This window comes from Rhipicephalus microplus, chromosome 10 (genome assembly GCF_043290135.1).
Source record: "Rhipicephalus microplus isolate Deutch F79 chromosome 10, USDA_Rmic, whole genome shotgun sequence".
NCBI lineage: Eukaryota > Metazoa > Arthropoda > Arachnida > Ixodida > Ixodidae > Rhipicephalus > Rhipicephalus microplus.
The window spans coordinates 22,076,096-22,094,418 of record NC_134709.1 but is presented as its reverse complement, the minus strand read 5'-3'; the positions used below and the strand labels follow the sequence as shown (position 1 = coordinate 22,094,418).

Below are 18,323 nucleotides of genomic sequence, written 5' to 3'. Positions count from 1 at the left end.
GATACGAGTTGCGACTTCCCATCTGCCCGTCTCCCTCGACATTCCCAACTTGGGTCGCCCCGCAAATGCCCCCTGGTCTGCGCATTCCTTCGCCCAACCGTGGCTGAGACAGAAACAAGCCAAGTAAACGGACACAGACACACAAGAAGGAGCAGCTATAGAAGGGGACGTCGCGAAACGCTGACACGTACAAGTGTGACCCGTGTGGCGTGTAAGAGGAGTTATCTTCGGTAATGACACCTCTTTCCCAAATGGCAACCTCCCTGCAAAGTTGCGAGTTTGCACCTGTCTCTTCGTTTGTACTGCTTGTTTTATTATACGGACCGCCCTATAATACACGGTGCAGTTGTACGAGCGGCAGGTATTTAGAAGTGCTGACGACGACCGCGTACTGAAAGCCATTCGGGAGCGACACTAACTCGCTCGCGCTCCCTGCAGAAGGCGTCGCCGCTGAGTCGGCAGTCTTAAAGTCCATCAATGAGGAACCTTAGGCAGTCTCGCTGAGGTGATGGAACGCCGCCTGGCTGCCATAGCTTAAACTCCTCCCCATCTCCCCCACATAGTGAAGGTAAGTAGCTCGTTGAATAATCGAGGGCAATGATCATTTTCTTACACCTCCCAAAGATGGCGTATTGCCGTAAAATGAGGTTATATATACCCGCGACGTCACCTCCAGTACGAGTATACTGCAGTATTCGTATCAGGCTTGTACATAATCTTAAGGTGTGGTTCGGTTCGTCGCCTTTCCTTATACGTACTAAGAGACCTAAAATGCAATCATAGTTCGTGGAACGACTGTGTGGCATTTTCTGCGACACTTCGCGAAATCCGGTGGTCATTCGGAGGATGGCGAAATTGAAAGCTCCAGAACGAATACCCATCTAGTTGCCCAAAGCCTGAAGCTTTCGCCATTAAAATTATGCTACGGTTGATGGCGTCGTTGCAGTCCGTATCGTCTTTCGGATTCGCTGATGGACATTGGGACTCAAGTCGATGGATTAGTAATACTAAAGTCGTTTAGTTCACTTTCTAGAGTTGCACTGGAGTTATGGTTAGCTTAAATGAGCTATATTTCATTGGCATCTTATGAAATTTACTAGCTAAAGCAGGTGGTCTTTATCTCCCTCTCTCTCTCTCGTTTAGTGCAAAAATATCTTTTCTCAGCGTGTGTGACCGCAGAGGCAAGCTTTCTAAAATTAGCATTGTCTGAGCGCGAAAATAAAATTCTTACAGTGTGGGTTTCAATCATAAATTTTTGCTGCTCTGCGCATAAATATTTCTGTGCTACTTAATTAAGAGAAACAACAACAACAACAACAACAACAACAACAAAAACAACAACAACAACAAAAACAACAACAACAACAATAATAACAATAACAGCAATAACAATATAATCAAGTTTCGAAATCCCGAATTGATGATATTAGGAACGCCGTAGTGGAGACTCCGGAAATTTCGACCACCTGTTGTTCTTTAACGGGCACTCAGATCTGAGCGCACGGGCCTACAGCATTCCCGCCTCCATCGAAAATGAAGCCATCGCGCAGCTGGGATTCCATCCCGCGACCTGCCGGTCAGCATCTGACCACCTTAGCCACTAGAACACCGCAGCGCGGCAAGGACTGCGATAAGTTTGACCCCATGTTGTTCTTTCACGCGCACTTACATCAAGCCGCGCTGACCTCTGCTGTTTTATTTTCGTCGACATGTAGTCATAGTGCTTATTGGGCGCAAAACGACACCACAATAGAGAAGACAGAACACAGCGCTCTTCTCAACGCCGGCGAGTTGAGAGAAGCACTGTGTTCTTTCTCCCTTCTCGTGGTGTCGTTTTGCGCCAAACCAGTACTATGGATTCGCACCAACTAGCCCGCCAACGCAAACTGCTGGACATGTCACCTCCACGGTCGAAATTCGATCACGTGATTTTCCAGTCACCAGTCGAACACCATAACTACTAAACCACCATGCATGATGGATTCCCCCCACCCTCCTTTCTTCCCGGATGCATACACCTATGGCCTCTATGCGCTGTGATTCCCCAGTATAGGAAACAAGCAAGCCCTAACGGCCGCACTTGCACACAAAAAAAAAAAAAAAGCTTTACAGTGAATGCTATAGCGACTGATTTGAGAACGTTCCGTTACTGTGACTTCCGGACCGCGTAACATCGGTGACGTCATTCGCTTTATTTTTAGGTGTTTTACCTGTTTATTACACATCTTTTCGGCGAAGAGAAGAATCACCTTTTCAGTGGTATCCTGTATGGGGGAATACAAAAGACGTCGCAGCCCCAACAGTTCATTTTTGAGTGTTCACGCCCCTTAACAGGAGCCCAGAGAAGATTATGCATGGCGCCTACGGGGCCTTCGTTGATGAGGTGCATAGTTGGCGTGCTCAGACGCTCTTCTCTACCAATGTTTACAGACGGCGCCAATATAAGGCTGCGCGCCCGTTGCGCGACGCGTCTAATGGTTGCGAAAGCCGCATTTGGACGCGCCTGCAGCGGTATATTCACTTGAGAACGCTGGAGTATGGTGCGTCCACATAGCAGGCGCCGAACTGTCCAACCACGATCGTAAGAGCTCATCAGTACAGCTCCGGTCGTCGCTCGAGCCATATGCGCGCCTTCAGTGAATTTCACGTGCTTTTGCACGCCATTCGCCCATAGTCTGGACGTACGCAATATATTACGGCGCGCGCACTCCCTCAACGTAAAAGCTGGCACTGACGAGCGTCTGCACGCGAACTGTCGAACCACACCTCCTAATTCCTGTTATGGGCTGGCATTAGCCGCTGGATGTGTGCTTAGGTAGGCAACGCAAGGCGCAGACTGATTGGCAGGCCGGCTCTCTTCTTCTATAGGCATCTTCCATGTATGTGTACTGGAAACACACACACACACACACACACACACACACACACACACACACACACACACACACACACACACACACACACACACACACACAGCAGAATACTTATTGCACGCCTGAATTATAGCGATTATCGCGATAATCTACGATGCGGCGCGAAGCTGCACGACGAATGCGCACTTCCGATCACCGAGGATCGCCTGAGCGCCTACCATTACTCCTTGCGCCGCCGGCAGATACGCGACAGAGCTGGGAAGTCGCGAAACTCGCACGCTATATACATTCGCACCATATATATTGAAGTTGTCTGCGTATAGTACCATCGTGGTCCCGAGATCATTCATTTAGACGGAATAACAGGCACACTTGTGAATCATTAACATCACGTGTGGCACTGACAACGTTCCTAAAGGAAACAACGGGTAAGCGGACAGAGAGAGAGTAAAACTTTATTGAAGGGGAAAGGGAGAGGGGCGTTTTAGAGCCTTTATGGTTGGGGCCCTACGTCCAGGGCTCCACTGGCCTTAGCCGCCCGCCGGACTTGATCCAGTAGTGCGAGCTGCACTCCTGGGTCCGAGCTAGCGAGGTGTGCCTCCCACTGCTCCATACTAGGTGTTAAAGGTTCGCCGAGAAAATTGGTTATGTCGCTTGGTTTACGATCGCACCCCCACGATATGTGGTAGAGAGTCGGTCTTCCGCCGCACCACGGACATACAGCCGGGTAAAGAGTTGGATGTATCGCGTGTAACTTCAGTAGGTGCGGAAATACATCCGTTTGAATTTTTCTAAGGTCAGTGGCCTCTTCCCCATTAAGGGATCTGTGAGGTGTTCCACATTTTTGACGCGTGAAGCGCTGGTGAGCTAGAATCTCCCTAGGTAAAATTGGCATGGTCAATGAAAGAGATGGATTCTCCGCTCGGTTACAAAACGCACGAGCTAGAGCGTCCGCCCTTTCATTGCCTTCGAGACCTGCGTGTCCCGGGCACCAGATCAAGCGATGGTGGTGAGTGAGTTTGGATCCTAGCAGCCTCAGCCCCATTGCTGGAAGGCGGCCCCTTAAAAAGAGCCGGCAGGCTTCCTGGGAGTCGGATAAAATAACTGATGGCTCCCCTCTACGCTCCTGAAACCTTAAGGCTAAGGCTATGGCCATCGTCTCCGCCTTTGTAGCCGAGGTCGTGCGTACGGAGGCACTCGTTAGCAGCGTCATGTTGTTGTCGACAACAGTAATTATGTGTCTCTGCCAATCGAAACTGGCCGCATCGACGTACGCGACATTTGAAGCTGAGCCGAATTGCTTTCGAAGCCAGTTTACCCTCGCAGTACGTCGCTCAGCGTGAAAGTCGTGATGCATATTTTTGGGCACCGGTGCGATTGAGATTCGCCTGCGGACCTCTTGGGCTACGTCGACCAGCTCCTCATCAATGTGCTGTGGGTGGGGCGAAATTCCTATTCTAGTGAGTATCGCCCTGCCTGCTGAAGTTTCACTTAGACGATTCCTCTGAGACATGAGGACTGCGGCACTGAGCTCAGCATAAGTGTTATGTATACCGAGAGCTAGGAGCCGCTCGGTCGGTGTGCTGGTGGGTAGACCAAGTGCTGCCTTAAAAGCGCTTCTAATGAGCACATCCACCTGGCTCTCCTCACTTCTGTCGAGTGAGTGGTACGGTAGGCCATACGTCACTCTGCTCAAAACTAAGGCCTGGACAAGCCGGAGAGTATCCTTTTCTTTCATGCCTTTTTTATGATAAGTGATGCGACGGATCATTCTAGCTATCTGTTTAACCGTAGTCTTTAAGGTGGTTATCGTGTGACTGGCTTTGCCATTGCTTTGGACCCAGAAGCCAAGTATACGGGCCTGAGTAACCTCGGCTATGGCATGGCCGTCTACCTGTAAGTTTATGTCACCGTTACTTTTGTAATACTTACTGTGTATTCTTATGAGTTCAGATTTTTCAGGCGCACAGCTCAGCCCACTTTTTCTTGCGAACTCTGCCACAGCTGTCGCAGCAGCCTGGAGGGTCTGCTCTTTCAGCGCCAGTGAACCCTTCGTAGCCCAGAGTGTGATGTCGTCCGCATACAATGTATATCCAAGGTGCGGGATTGCTTCGAGCTCGTGAGCAAGTCTGCGCATAGCTATGTTAAAGAGCAAGGGGGAGATGACTGCCCCTTGCGGTGTGCCTTTATTTGGCATCGAGAACGGCACCGACCTCGTGTCGCCTATCCCAATAGTTGCCGTCCGCCCAGAGAGGAAGGATTTAATGTAGTTAAATGTACGCTTTCCGCAGCCGATTGTGTTGAGTTCAGAGAGAATGGCCTCGTGCGAAACATTATCAAAGGCCCCTTTGAGGTCGAGGGCCAAGACCAAATGTTCGCCTCCCCTGGGTACGCAACTCATGACCTCTTCTTTTAAAAGGAGGAAGGCATCCTGGGTTGAGAGTCCGGAGCGAAAACCAATCATGGTAGCGGGAAACAGATTTTCTTTTTCAATGTAATTTTGAAGCCGTGTCTGTACTACTCGCTCGTAGAGCTTGCCCATGCACGAAGTAAGCGAAATGGGCCGCAGGGCTCCGAGCGATGGTGCTTTACCGGGCTTTGGTATAGTTATTATTTTGGCTTCCTTCCACTCCGGAGGAACGTGACCTTGGGACCAGCAGTGGTCGTTAAGAAATTGCGTTATCTGCTCAAGAACCTCAGTGCTGAGGTTTCTTATCATAGCGTTTGTTATACCATCCGACCCCGGCGCAGAGTTCCGATTGGCTGCCTGGGCTGCCGCGAAAACCTCTTCTTTCGTGATTGCGGCGTCTAATGTGGCATTCTCGCTGCCGATGTACTCTAATGTACATGGCGGAACCACATCAGTACCGATATAACGGTCTTTAAGCGCCTGGATCAACTCTCCGTCGGTGCCGGGGTAGCTGTGTACTATTCTTTGAAGAATGCGGTTCATGGAGGACTTAGATTTGTCCGGCTCCAGCATGGACCTCAGTATCGCCCACGTCTGGCTAGTCCCTAGTGTACCGCGGAGAGAACCGCAAAACTGCACCCAACCATCGGTGGCAAGTTTCGTTGCGTATTCATTCGCTTCCTCCGACAGAGCAGCGATTCGCCTGTAGAGGCAGCGGTTGAGGCGTTGTTTTTTCCATCTCTTGATCAGGCGTCGCCTACTATCCCACATGTGCAATAGGTGCCGGTCTATCGCAGGCGCCTCAACTGTGCGCGCTATTTTCTTAGAGGTGGCATCATGCGTTTCTCGAATGAAAGCAACCCACCCACTGACATCACAGGGCGTTTGCTCCGGCAGAGGGCGCTTTCGAAAGGTCACCCAGTCTGTCATCACAACGTCACCAGCGACACGACGAACTTTTGGTGATGCTATAGAGGTGCTAAGAATATAATGGTCACTACCAAGGTTTTCATCGAGGTTTGACCACGTGGCATTTTTAATGTTGAAGGTGAAGGTCAAATCAGGGTACGTGTCCCTGCTAATGCTATTACCAAGCCTGGTGGGTGCTGTTGGCAGAGTGATAAGGGTAAAACCTAATTTAGACGTGGTGTTCTCTAATAACACTCCCTTGGGTGAATCCCGGACGTAGCCCCAAGCGGTGCTCGGAGCATTAAAGTCGCCCACCACCACTAATTGATCTCTGGTGCCAACGGCTCGAACTGCCTCGTTTAGGAGTGGGCCGAAGTCGTCTTTCCGGTTTTTGGGAGGACTGTATATGTTTAAAATTTTCGTTCGTACTTTTCCTCGTTTTTGTGGGAAGACATCGATAATTTGGTGATTAATGTCAGTCTGATCGTAATGGTCTAGCGCGACTGTCATGAAGTTACTCACCAGCGCTGCAACGCGGGGGTATTTTGGATCGTATAATGTGTAATATCCCTGCAATTTGACGGGACGGTTCCCAACTTCTTGCAGGCATATTACATCAGGTGGGATTAGTGCCGAATGGATGTAATTCTGCAATGCCGCCGCTCGTTTGTGGAACGTGCGACAATTCCACTGCCAGATTTCTAGGTGGTCGGAGTTTTGCGTGGAATTAGTTCGCGCCATGGTGACTACTGCCTTTATTGGGGGGTGTCTGCTTTCTCCGTGATTCGACGGTCCTTCGGTAGTGGACTGCTCGCGGAGGTAACACTGACCCGCTTGTTGATGGCACGCTGAATGCCTACAACTGAGTCATTAACGTATCGTCTTTGTTGTTCCGTTTCTGCTGCAAACTCTTTCCTGTACTCCGAAAACATTTGATGCATTTGCTGCATCATCTGCTCTCGGAGTTCAGACGCTGCTCGTTGCTGTTGTGATTGGAGTTCTCGCATTAAGTTCCGCAAGCTCTGCAACTGTTCCCCCATCTGTAACTGGCTAACGTGGGCCTCCTCGCTAAACCTCTGAGGTATGTCTACTTTCGCCGTTCCTCCCTCCAAAGAGTGGGCTACGGTTGCCCTGGAGATAGCATGAGTGGCGTTGTTGTTCGCCTCTAAGGCGTTAAGCCTGGCTTCAAGTTTGGTTTCTAAAGATGATATGATTTTGTGGAACTCCCGGCGTTCCTCCTTAATCTGGCATCGAAGTTTCTCGTTTTCTAAAGCAAGCTGCTTATTCTCGGCAACCATTTTCTGATATTCGGGATTCTCAATTAAGGGAGCAGATGGAGACACAATCCTCGCCCAGCTCACCGTGTTTGCTGGCTGGCAGGCGGCTGCCTCCGTCCCCTCTTTGGGCGGCGTCAAGATTTGTACCAGCGCTGTCTTCTTCTGCTGCTGATGCTGCTGCTGTTGCTGCTGCTGCTGTTGCTGTTGCTGTTGCTGCTGTTGCTGCTGCTGCTGCTGTTGTTGTTGCTGCTGCTGTTGCTGCTGTTGGTGCTGCGGCTGTTTGTTGAGTCGTTTTCTGGACGCAGACTGGGCTCGACCCTTTGAGGAAGCCCGTGACTTGGATCTTGAACGTGAGCGTGATTCCACTGACGAGTCCCGCTCGGAGCTGAACCAGCGTGGATGGTGCCTCCGTTTTGGCTGATCCACTCGGGACCTCCTAGGCGGAACGTGTTTAAGCTTCTTCTTGCACATTTTGTCACCTGTCATATGGTCCTCACCACATATCACGCACTTAGGGGTACACGCGTGTCCTTGTGCGGGTTCACGTGTTCCACACGTGGAGCATACATTGGCGTCGGGCGTTGGGCACACGTCAGTTCGATGCCCTGTGGAGTGGCATACCTTGCAAGCCTGCCTCGTAGGCTTGTGGGGATAACAGATGGCTTCCGCTCCCATGAAATAGACGCACCTAGGCAGTGTGCTGCCCGTGAAGGTAATGATGGCGGTCTTCGTAGATCCGAGCATGCGTGCCCGCTCAATCTTGACCCCCTGTGTTCTCACACGGAGATTCGCCATGAGTTCTGCTTGAGAAGTCCCCGACGGAATACCATGGACTATGCCTCGTAGGACGTCCTCAGGATCCGCCACATACGAGTTGAATGAGTGCACTCGTCCCCTGATATTCAGATGCGTGATCTCTCGCAGCTCTTTGGCTACATGCTCGTGGGGCGTCGATACGATGATAATATTCGAGCCCGGGTGGACGCGCAGCATGAAGCTACCACCGTCGAAGTGTCGGTGGCAAGCGTCTATTACAGCGGTGGAAAGTTCGTAGCCGAGTATGTCTTTTACGGCGAGGCCTTTGTGAGGCCTAAGGATGATCTTTATGTCGTCCTTTGGCAGGGGCGGGAGCGGACGGCGACTTCTCGTACGACGTCGGCGCTTCACCTGACTTCCCTGCTTCGGTGGGCTGCTTGACGAGGCGTTGCACTCCACAGCTTCTGACGCGTTTTTCTGGTTTTTCTTCTGGTTCTTCTTTTGCCGGCGTGTCAAAACCGTGTGCCAGCCATCCTCCGTCCATGCGGCACCATCGTGGCGTTCCCCTGCAGACACATTGTCGACTTCTTCGGACGAACCCTGCGGTGACCAGGTCTGAACGTCCATTTGAGTGGTTTCTGTAGCAGACTCCTCATCTGTGTGAATCAGTGGCTGCTCCTGAGGAGACCTCGGTGTTTCCTGAAGAGCGTCCATCCGCCGACGCTTGAGACGCGACCACGACGCAGAAGCCGCTATGCGGCGGTGCGTCTGGCCGGGCGCGACGGTCGCTGCCTCGAAGTTTTCAGCTTGCAGAAAACCGAAAAACAGCCACTCACCGCTGAAATTCGACGTTCACTGTTCGCTGTACTTTCACGAATCCGATGCACTTCAAACAACCAGAAATCGCCGAAAAACCATAGAAAATCTGCGGAGCCGATGCGACGCGCGTCCGCACACCGTGGCCCCCCGGTAAGCGGACAGTTGCGTATGTTGCGCGTCCACTTGCGCTCGTATAGGTTCGCGAGAATGGTTTCGGCTTGGTGATGCTTAGGGAAGCTTAGTCAACGACTAAGCTGATAGCTCAGCCAATGGAAACCGCTCGTGACACCGATGCTGAACGGCTTTTCGTTTCACCTAGCCATATACAGCTGTCGGTTTAATAGCGTTCGGTTTTGGCGTTGGGACGTTTTTTTTTTTTAATTCAGCGGAAGCACAAGAGCCTACCCCAAAAGCTTTGCGTCAAAATTGACGGTAGCCACTGAAGAGATGGCTTTTGGTCAAGACTATACAGTGATAAGATTAATTTACCAGCGCAAAAAAAGACAGTACGTTCAGGAAAGAAACACACACTTGCGCTAGTAAACTTATCTCAATCATGAAGTTTAACTCCCCCAAGCAGCAGTCTTAGCGAAGAAAACTGTTGGGTGACTTACGAGAAGGAGTGTGCAAAGCACCGCAGAGAAAACTCTTATCTCCTACTCGACCCAAAGCCAGCACCCGCAAAATGGTTTCGGGGCCGCAAACTGTTGGGGATCCTATTCCAAAACTCCCTAGAGCGTAATTTCACGATCCCGGAATCACCACTCACCTTGTAGGCATATCTTCTCGAGGTAGTAAACTCCATTGACGGGCGACAGGGTGCGCTCGTGGACAACGGCGGAGGCGTCGGCCGCGGCGCCCATCAGTTGGCAGTAGCTGTCCGTGGCGTTCTTGACGAAGGTCAGCGACCGGCAGCGGGCGTCCCGGCGGCACGCCTCGGCGCACGCCGTCAGGTTGACGCCGTACTCGCGCGAGAAGATGTCCGAGTCGAGCCGTGCGTTCGTAGCCAGCATGAACACCGGCTTGCCCTGGCTGCACGAGGCGTCCGACCCTGCGAAGTTCGTCCAAGGATTCGAGTGAACATCGCAAAGGAACGTTAAGCCAAGTGAGCCGATTTCTGATCCCTTAATGCGCATTCGTGCCAACATAAGGGAAGTCGTTCAGATGCAAGAACATCCAGCGGAAACTCAAGGCAAGGTCTAATTAGAAGATTCCCTCGCTAAGACACTGGCAACAGTGTGTGAGTGAGTGTGTAGTTTTCTACTTCGGCTTTCGCTGGTGTTGTTGTTGTTCTTTTTTTTTTGCACCTAAACGTTAAACAACTGTCTCAGCTGAAGATTCTGGAAGTAAGAGGTTCGTGTGAAGAAGAGAGGGGGTCCGGAGCAACAATAATAAAAAAAAAAATAGGTGAAAGAAATGCCCTGGTTTTAAGTACTGCTTCATAGGGCCGCAGTAACGTCATATACAGCTCTGAACGATTGCAGTACAGGTTTTAGACCTTCGCAGTTGTCCCTCCCGGTACTCCATCTGCTGGTAAATATGGCGCTCATGTGTGAATACTTTCGCATGTAGGGCAAAATATTAAAACGCGGGTACCACGTTTGATAGACATGAGTGGTGGAAGCACCGCGTTTGATACACCTGCGCTTCCTTTGCCTGTGCTTGCCTGACGCCAGGGTCACCGAAGGACTGAATTGTCTGTTCGAGCCGGCAGACTCGCTCGCTGAATTTCGTGCCGACCGGTTGTGCCCTCGTGTTCTCCGACGTCAGCGTAGCTCTGGCCCACTGGGCTGGCCATACGTCACCTCCTGACGCCGATCCTCGACGACAGCGTAGCTGTTACCTACTGGACCTGCCCTACGCCATCTGCTGACGCCGAAAAGAACTCTCGCCAGTGGTGCCCCGTCCTCGGACTCCTGCAACCGCGTCCATCTTTCCTGTCCTCTCCTTACTTCCGTCGTTCGCTGTCCCTGTTCCTCGCTCTCTCCTTTCTCTCTCTCTCTCTATCTCTCTACCATTTAATCCTTTTATTCCCTTCTCTACCCACATCCCTCGTGAGCTACTGTTGAGGTGTCCTCCCACTGTAGAGACAGTTGCGGGGCTCACTTTTGTCTTCTTTTCATTTAATATGAATGAATGAATGAATATCACCCCCCCCCCTCCTCAGCGCAGCAGCGGCAGTTAGAGGGAGCGCACTCGGAGCCGCTAACAGTAGAAAAACAGTAAAAAGGAGAGACCACGGAAGAGGGTGTAGATTATCACATAACACATCAAACAATCGCAAGGAAAAAAACCTAAGAGGACATCACTATCACAAATGAGCCCAAGCAACACTGAAAAGAGCACAGAACATGACATAAAGAAAACATAAACGCAAAGAAAAACACGGGCGAATCAGTGCTCTCCAGTTCAGCTTTTGCTTGGGGTAGAAGCGGCATATAAAGTTCAGAACCGCTAGAATTTGTTATTTTTTGTTTTAGGGTAGGATTAGGGTTGCTTTGCGGGATATTTCATAGGCACGCCCGTACACTCGAGAGGACTGTTCGGTGATTCGGATTCTCCCAGGCAAATTAGGAGAATCGGCAAGCACGTACTCGAGTAGGCCAGGAATAGTGACCACTTTTGCCGTGACTTGATCGAAGACAATTTGGTATTTGATGGCAGCGTCAGCAATAGAGATCAAAACATGCGCTGACTACAAACGCTGCGACTACATAGTTAAAATAACTAGACAGTCTCCGAGGTCATGTGGTTCCATTTCGAAACACGCTGAAGCAAGCGTTGAGGTAGTGAATTTCACTGAACCCGCTAAGTAGGCGAAACTAGCCTGGTGACTGATTCTGATTCTGGAACTGATTAAATTCTGGCTATATCCAGGAAACCAGACAAGGAATGTCCCGTTTCTTGTCTATATCCAACACTATAAGCGGGAACTGAGTTTCAGTGTACGGCGTGTCTCATAATAATACCGTGGCTTGGACACACATTATTAAATAGCAACAAACATAACGACCCGTTACTATTGATACATATATCTAACTATGCAAACCTATATATTTCTATATGAATTTACTATATATATATATATATATATATATATATATATATATATATATATATATATATATATATATATATATATATATATATATATATATATATATATATATATATATATATATATATATATATATATATATATATATATATATATATATATATATATATATATATATCTTATAAATTTCAACCTATATATATGCTTCAAGACGAGCCTGCAGCTTCACAGTGGCCGTTAAAAAAAAACTTCAATGTTCACTACGCATACCTGTGTTCAATTTGAAAATGAACCACGCTGGTAGATTACCACAGGCGTCGCGGCACTTGATCTCATTCAAACGTCCGCTCAGAAGGTCGGAGACGCACTGGACGAAAACTGCAGTTCCAATCGAACGTCAGCAGTTCGCGACTACGTCAACCAACAAAAACGAGTAATCGTCCACCAAAGATTATTCATTTGTCTTCCAAGTTTTGCTGAATTCCAGGTTCACGCAGGTGCATGAGTTCGATGCTTTGCATATAGCAAAAGAAGTGAAAAAAAAAAAGAAAGGGGCACCGTGAATGGCTTCCAGCTGTTATCGAAGTTCATGACTCGCAACACACGCCCCACAAATGGAGCTCGAAGCACTAGATGCTCCAGCAAACACAAACACATACACAAAAAAATAAAAACAAGCTTCACCTCAAACATACGAAAAGAAGTATGGTGAAATTGAAAATAATAATAATAATAATAATAATAATAATGATAATAATAATAATAATAATAATGAAGGTAAAGCACTTCCCACAAATCTTCCCATCACACAAACGTGCGACGCAAGCAAACCATCCATAACATCACCACATAGATAGTACAGGGAAAACACCTCGGGGATAGGGCAGCCAATTAAGAACGGAAGCGAAGCGGCCACAGGATAAGATAGAAATTGGCAGGGCATTCCAGTGCTGGTGGGAGCAGGGACTGATGAGAATAAATAGCCGCTCGTTAGGTTTTGTTGCCCCGTGCATCAGACGCTTCTTCCTCTTTTTGACACCGCGCTGATTTTTTCGCCGTATACCCAGTCTGCACCAGTGAAACTGTGTATCTTTTATGTTCCTCATCCAATTTATCCTTCTTTTGATTTCTCTTATGGTTCGGACCCCAGGTCCGAGCCGGCGGCCACGGCTTATACTAGGAAGCGGCCCTTAACAAGCTGGAGGACTGGCTCTGTCAGGGAATCATCGTCACTCCTGTTTCGTTTTTTTTTACTTACGTTATTATTCTTTTGCCCACGCAGTCATTTCCAGTGCTGGCCAAACGACCTATAGCCTCCAAAGCCCTGTCTCTACTGGGCCCCCACTCTCGCGGATATAAAAGCAGTGCCACCGAAAGGGCACCGGATAAACTTCCCTTGTTAGCACTTCCGCACAAACACAGACATAATACACACCGGCAAACGAGACACAGAATATAGGAAATAATATAGGCATACCGGGGGGCACAAGCAACTATACGGAACGCCTATATACACGCGCACACAAAAGACAATGAAGAGGTGAATGGAAGGAAAATCACTATAGAACAGGTATACGAAGTGGCCGCCTAGGTTGGAGTCAAGCTTGTCGGGCGATATGGTCTTTGAGCGGCCATATCAGCAACGGTTATATGACCCATCCTGGCGTTGCTGCAATTCACGATTTGAGTGTTCCATGAACCAGCCCCCCATTCTTCCTACTAGCCGTAAATTTTGGTGATCTCTCTATCCGAAAACAGTATACACTGCCCCGGAACTTACAAGGTGCTTTCTCTCTCTCTCTCTCTCTCTCTCTCTCTCTATATATATATATATATATATATATATATATATATATATATATATATATATATAGAGCTGTCAGAGCTAGTAATAGGTTCACGTGCTACGCGACGCTAAACAGGCTCATAAAGAGTGTGCCACACTCGCTGCCTTGGCTACAGGTGGCGCCGACTGACACTCCCACGCGTAAATTCTCATATAAAACTCAATAAAGTGTAATTTAGAAGTGTGGCAGCTTGGGCTAGTTGGTATGGCATGACGATAGTTATAGCGCGAGAACAAAACGACGACACAGAGACAAGAAGGACACGAAAGACACGAGCGCTAATGTCACGAGCGCTTGTGACATGTGTCCTTCTTGTCTCTGTGTCGTCGTTTTGTTCTCGCGCTATAACTATCATCAATAAAGTGGTCGGGGGGATAGCCACCATGGTAGGTAGCTCAGTGGTAGAGCATCGAACGCGTTATTCGAAGGTCGCAGGTTCGGTGCCTGCTCACGGCAAGTTATCTTTTCAACCACTTCTCTTCCTTCACAATTACAGTTCAATTGGGTCTAATAACTTCCCCTATACATTCCTTGGCTATATTGTCTGTTAATCTCATCACAGTTGTGTCAAAACATGGAAAAACGAGCCCTTAAGTATACAATTCTAGCCCTTATATATAGACATATATATATATATATATATATATATATATATATATATATATATATATATATATATATATATATATATATATATATATATATTTATATATATATATATATATATATATATATATATATATATATATATATATATATATATGCGCGAAGCGGCGGGAAGCAAAGTATCATTGCTTAGGTACTCTGTATGCGACCCGCCAAGCAGCAAACGTCAGTATATGCCGGTGAAATGAGATACGCGAAAGAATAACGGCACCCGTGTTGCCTCTGTCAGATTTGCATTTTTTTTTAAATTTTCCGTGTTTCTTTTTTTAAGCTCCTCTCTACAGCGTTGTTTGAAAACTGACCTTATCACAAAGCTTAAGTATCGAAGCAGTCACAATATAAATAAAGGAGCGAGTTGCTTACATGGCTTTCTTCAAGAGAGATAGAAGGAGAAAATTAAACTTTACTTTAGCACCGGGCGCGTGTTCTTAGGCAAGATGTGGGTGTCACCTCCTCATTTCAGGTAGAATGTCTTGCTGCCGACGCACGAGCTTTTCCCATCAGCCAGAGCTGGCGGCCGTCAGCGTTCGCTGGCGTCAGTAACGCCTCCCACTGGTCGGACGGAGGCTGTCGTACGCGCTCCGTTCCTACACAGTTTCGGCATCGCCGTACACCATTTGGTACAAGGTTTTCGCAGTCTCCGGGCGGTGTGTGCAGTTTCTGCTATGTACAGTTCCAGGGTAAAATTGCGTGGACTAGTGCAGCGTGCCGATAGGTGCCTGCCTGGAGTCTCTTCTAGGTCATTGCATAGTCGCTAGTCACCTTTCTGTGGGCAGCTGGATAGCGGCGTCATTACTTCCTCTGACACGAGTATTTATGAGTATTTTTTAATTTTTTCATCTGAATAGCTGACGAAGAATCAAATTAACCAAAACACTTCTTTGTCCCATCCTTCCAGTAGTATTCTTATTTATTTATTTATTTATTTATTTATTTATTTATTCATTTATTTATTTATCTTAGTCTCACGGACAAATGACATATATGAGAGAGACTAGAGGGTTCTTACACTTGAAGCATGTACCAAGCAGCTCTCCATGATGGCCTCTACATCGTTCTAACTTCACCATATGCGCCATTTCTTCCGCAACTATAGTGAAGCATCATGGTGCGTGGCGTACTTTTCTGATTGGCCGAGGCCAGTTCTGCACCTTCTGCACTATTTCGAGACTAAACATATATACTGCTGCATGGTTGTCTTTTCTGCCTTTCTTTATCGATTTCTGGGCACATTCCACTGGCCTGGCTAGTCCCTAGCTTTGTCTTCCCTTAGTACATCGTTAAACCGCCTCCCCTCTAGTGTACGTCACTCATTTCGAAGAAGGCCCAGCCTTGACTCCACGAAGGGTTCCACCACTATCTCGCCATCCGCACTCGCTGCCGTGTATATACGGTCCACGGGCATGCCCCCACAACTCCCAGTTTCGACCGCAGTAACATCGGTGGCCCAAGGTCCTTCCGCCCGAATGAGCCGACAAAATCTCGGGGATCGGAAATTGGAAAGGTGGACCTATCGCCCCTTCACCACTACTATACTTCTGCGCTAGTCTAGCGGGGAAAAGCTCGATCCGTGTCTGGGGAGTCCTCTTTACTCTTGCGGGGGAAGTTTTTATCACGCCTTCGCCAGGCCCCGCTGGGCACATACGGCAGCAGGACAGAGTACACGGATAGGACAGCTTTCAATGGACGGCATCGTTCGATTTCCGGTGTTTGATCTTCGGGGTTCGTCCCCCAATACGTGTGTACTCGGATAGAGAAAAGCAATCGTAACGGTTCCAGTTCGGTTCTTGCTGTCAAGTTGCGTACTCGGATTTACGTCCTGGTGTTTTGTCCGGGCTTTGCACCAACGAGAACGACCTATGTGTATACAAACAACGCAGCCGGTCAATTATCGGTCGTCAAAGAAAATATCAACCGAGCTTTGTTTCCGGTTCTCGGTAAGGCGAGAGTACAGAGAACCGTGATGCTTTCTTTCCATAAAGTGCCGTATATGCTGCGAAAGCTGGCCGGCTTGACCGGGTACTGACGTGCGTTCACCATTTACAAAGTGATACGGTTATCTCGCCTAAGGTTATCTCTCTAGATGGATGTGGCTTGCTAGCATACGTTTATCACGCTAGCAATTATCGTCGATAGTACTTAAAGGGGAACGAGGGTCTTAAAAATGTTTTTTTATTTATTATCCTACCTAAATGAAAATTACCATCATTGGATAGAGATTGCAAATCTACAAACAGATTTAAAGTATTTCATTTAGAAAAAAAAAGCAGTGACAAATTTCCACATTATAATTAGGTAATTTCTTACGGGTCGTTATGGTAACTCGCAATTAAGAAAAGTTAGTTTTCAAAACTGCATGTTTTCTTTATAGGTTTATCCCACAGGCTAAAGCGAACCGAATGTCAAAACGGTTATTTTTTTGTTCAGAAATAATTTTCAAACTTGGAAGGTAAAAATGAGCTTCCAGTGATTAGATGGTATTTGTCGTATAATTACAAATGTATCAAGGTTGAGAGAAAAAGAATAGGTTTAGCCTGTAGTTCATGTGCTGCGGAAAATAATGGTACGAAGTTTGTTTAGATATCTTCACAGAAACTTGCTCAAAACTTCCGTAAGGCACATTCACTTCACAACAATAACAACGCCAAGAAAATTATGTTTTCAGTTTTAAAAACATTTGTACTTTTATATATTAAGCTTCTAAGAAAAAATGGTATTTTTCTATAATATTAAAATTTTTTTAAAACATACTTTCGACTATAAGCACCTCAAATTGCAATTTTTAGAATTCAGTATTTGTTACAATTTTTTGCTATTTTAAGACCTTCGTCCCTCCTTAAGAACAAGTATTCCACGGTCTTAATTAAAAAATACACAAAGTACATAACGCATTCTCCTAAGATGACTCTAAGGTGAAACTTGAACACTTTATAGCGCAGAAAACACGGGCACAAAGAGAAGGACAACAGACGACGTACGAGTGCTAGTTTGTCGCCTGGAGTCTTTCTCTGTTCTTCCTGCCCTACCAAGTGTTTAAGACGTTAAACCAACGGGCCCCATTCACCACAGTTTCGAAGGTGAAAGCCGTCTGGTTCCCCTTCTTCTCAGTGGATCATATGCTTAACTTAATATCCTTAACTAGTACACACTTAACTATACTTAACTTGAGGGGACTCTGGCGCTGAGATCGTTCATCGTGTACCATGGGAATGATAGGAGGTACACAAATTAGCCTAGTCGTAATGTTTTCGGGTTTGGAACGCACTTGTGGATTTGTTTCTAGCTGTGTTTTCGTTCGTCTTGAATAATAATTAAAAAATAAAACGAACCGTTATGAACTTCTTGAGCCCATTTGAATGGGTGAGCCTAAAAGGTTAAGGTGGTGAAGTGCAACTGCTGAACATTTACATTTGCCGATTGTCTCCTCGTGACCAAGCGGCTGCAGGCCACGCTAAGGCAAACAGAATCTAAAGAACGAAGTTTAGACAAATCCTTGTACTACCCAGTATTCTCACGCTGGCTGAAGCACCGTGCGTTGCAGTTCCCATAGACACAAGCGCCAGAGTTCCCTCTAGTGGATTTATAGGAAACTCTGTGGATTGTCGCTCCCCTCCCCTCCATTCCCCGAAAGCTTATCGCACCTAATGTGGTTCGGGACATGCCTCCGCAACCGGTGGCATTGTAAGCTTTCGAAGCTCCGGTGATTTT

General features: G+C 47.6%; 1 protein-coding gene across 1 annotated transcript in view; it reads right to left on the bottom strand.

The window, feature by feature from the left end:
• The window catches only part of LOC119181815 (uncharacterized), a 155,743-nt gene that overhangs the window by 99,275 nt on the left and 38,145 nt on the right, over nucleotides 1-18,323 (bottom strand). The window contains exon 3 of the mRNA XM_075875202.1: nucleotides 9,814-10,095. Within this exon, the coding sequence (XP_075731317.1) occupies nucleotides 9,814-10,095 (282 nt within the window). The remainder of the gene's footprint in view (nucleotides 1-9,813; nucleotides 10,096-18,323) is intronic.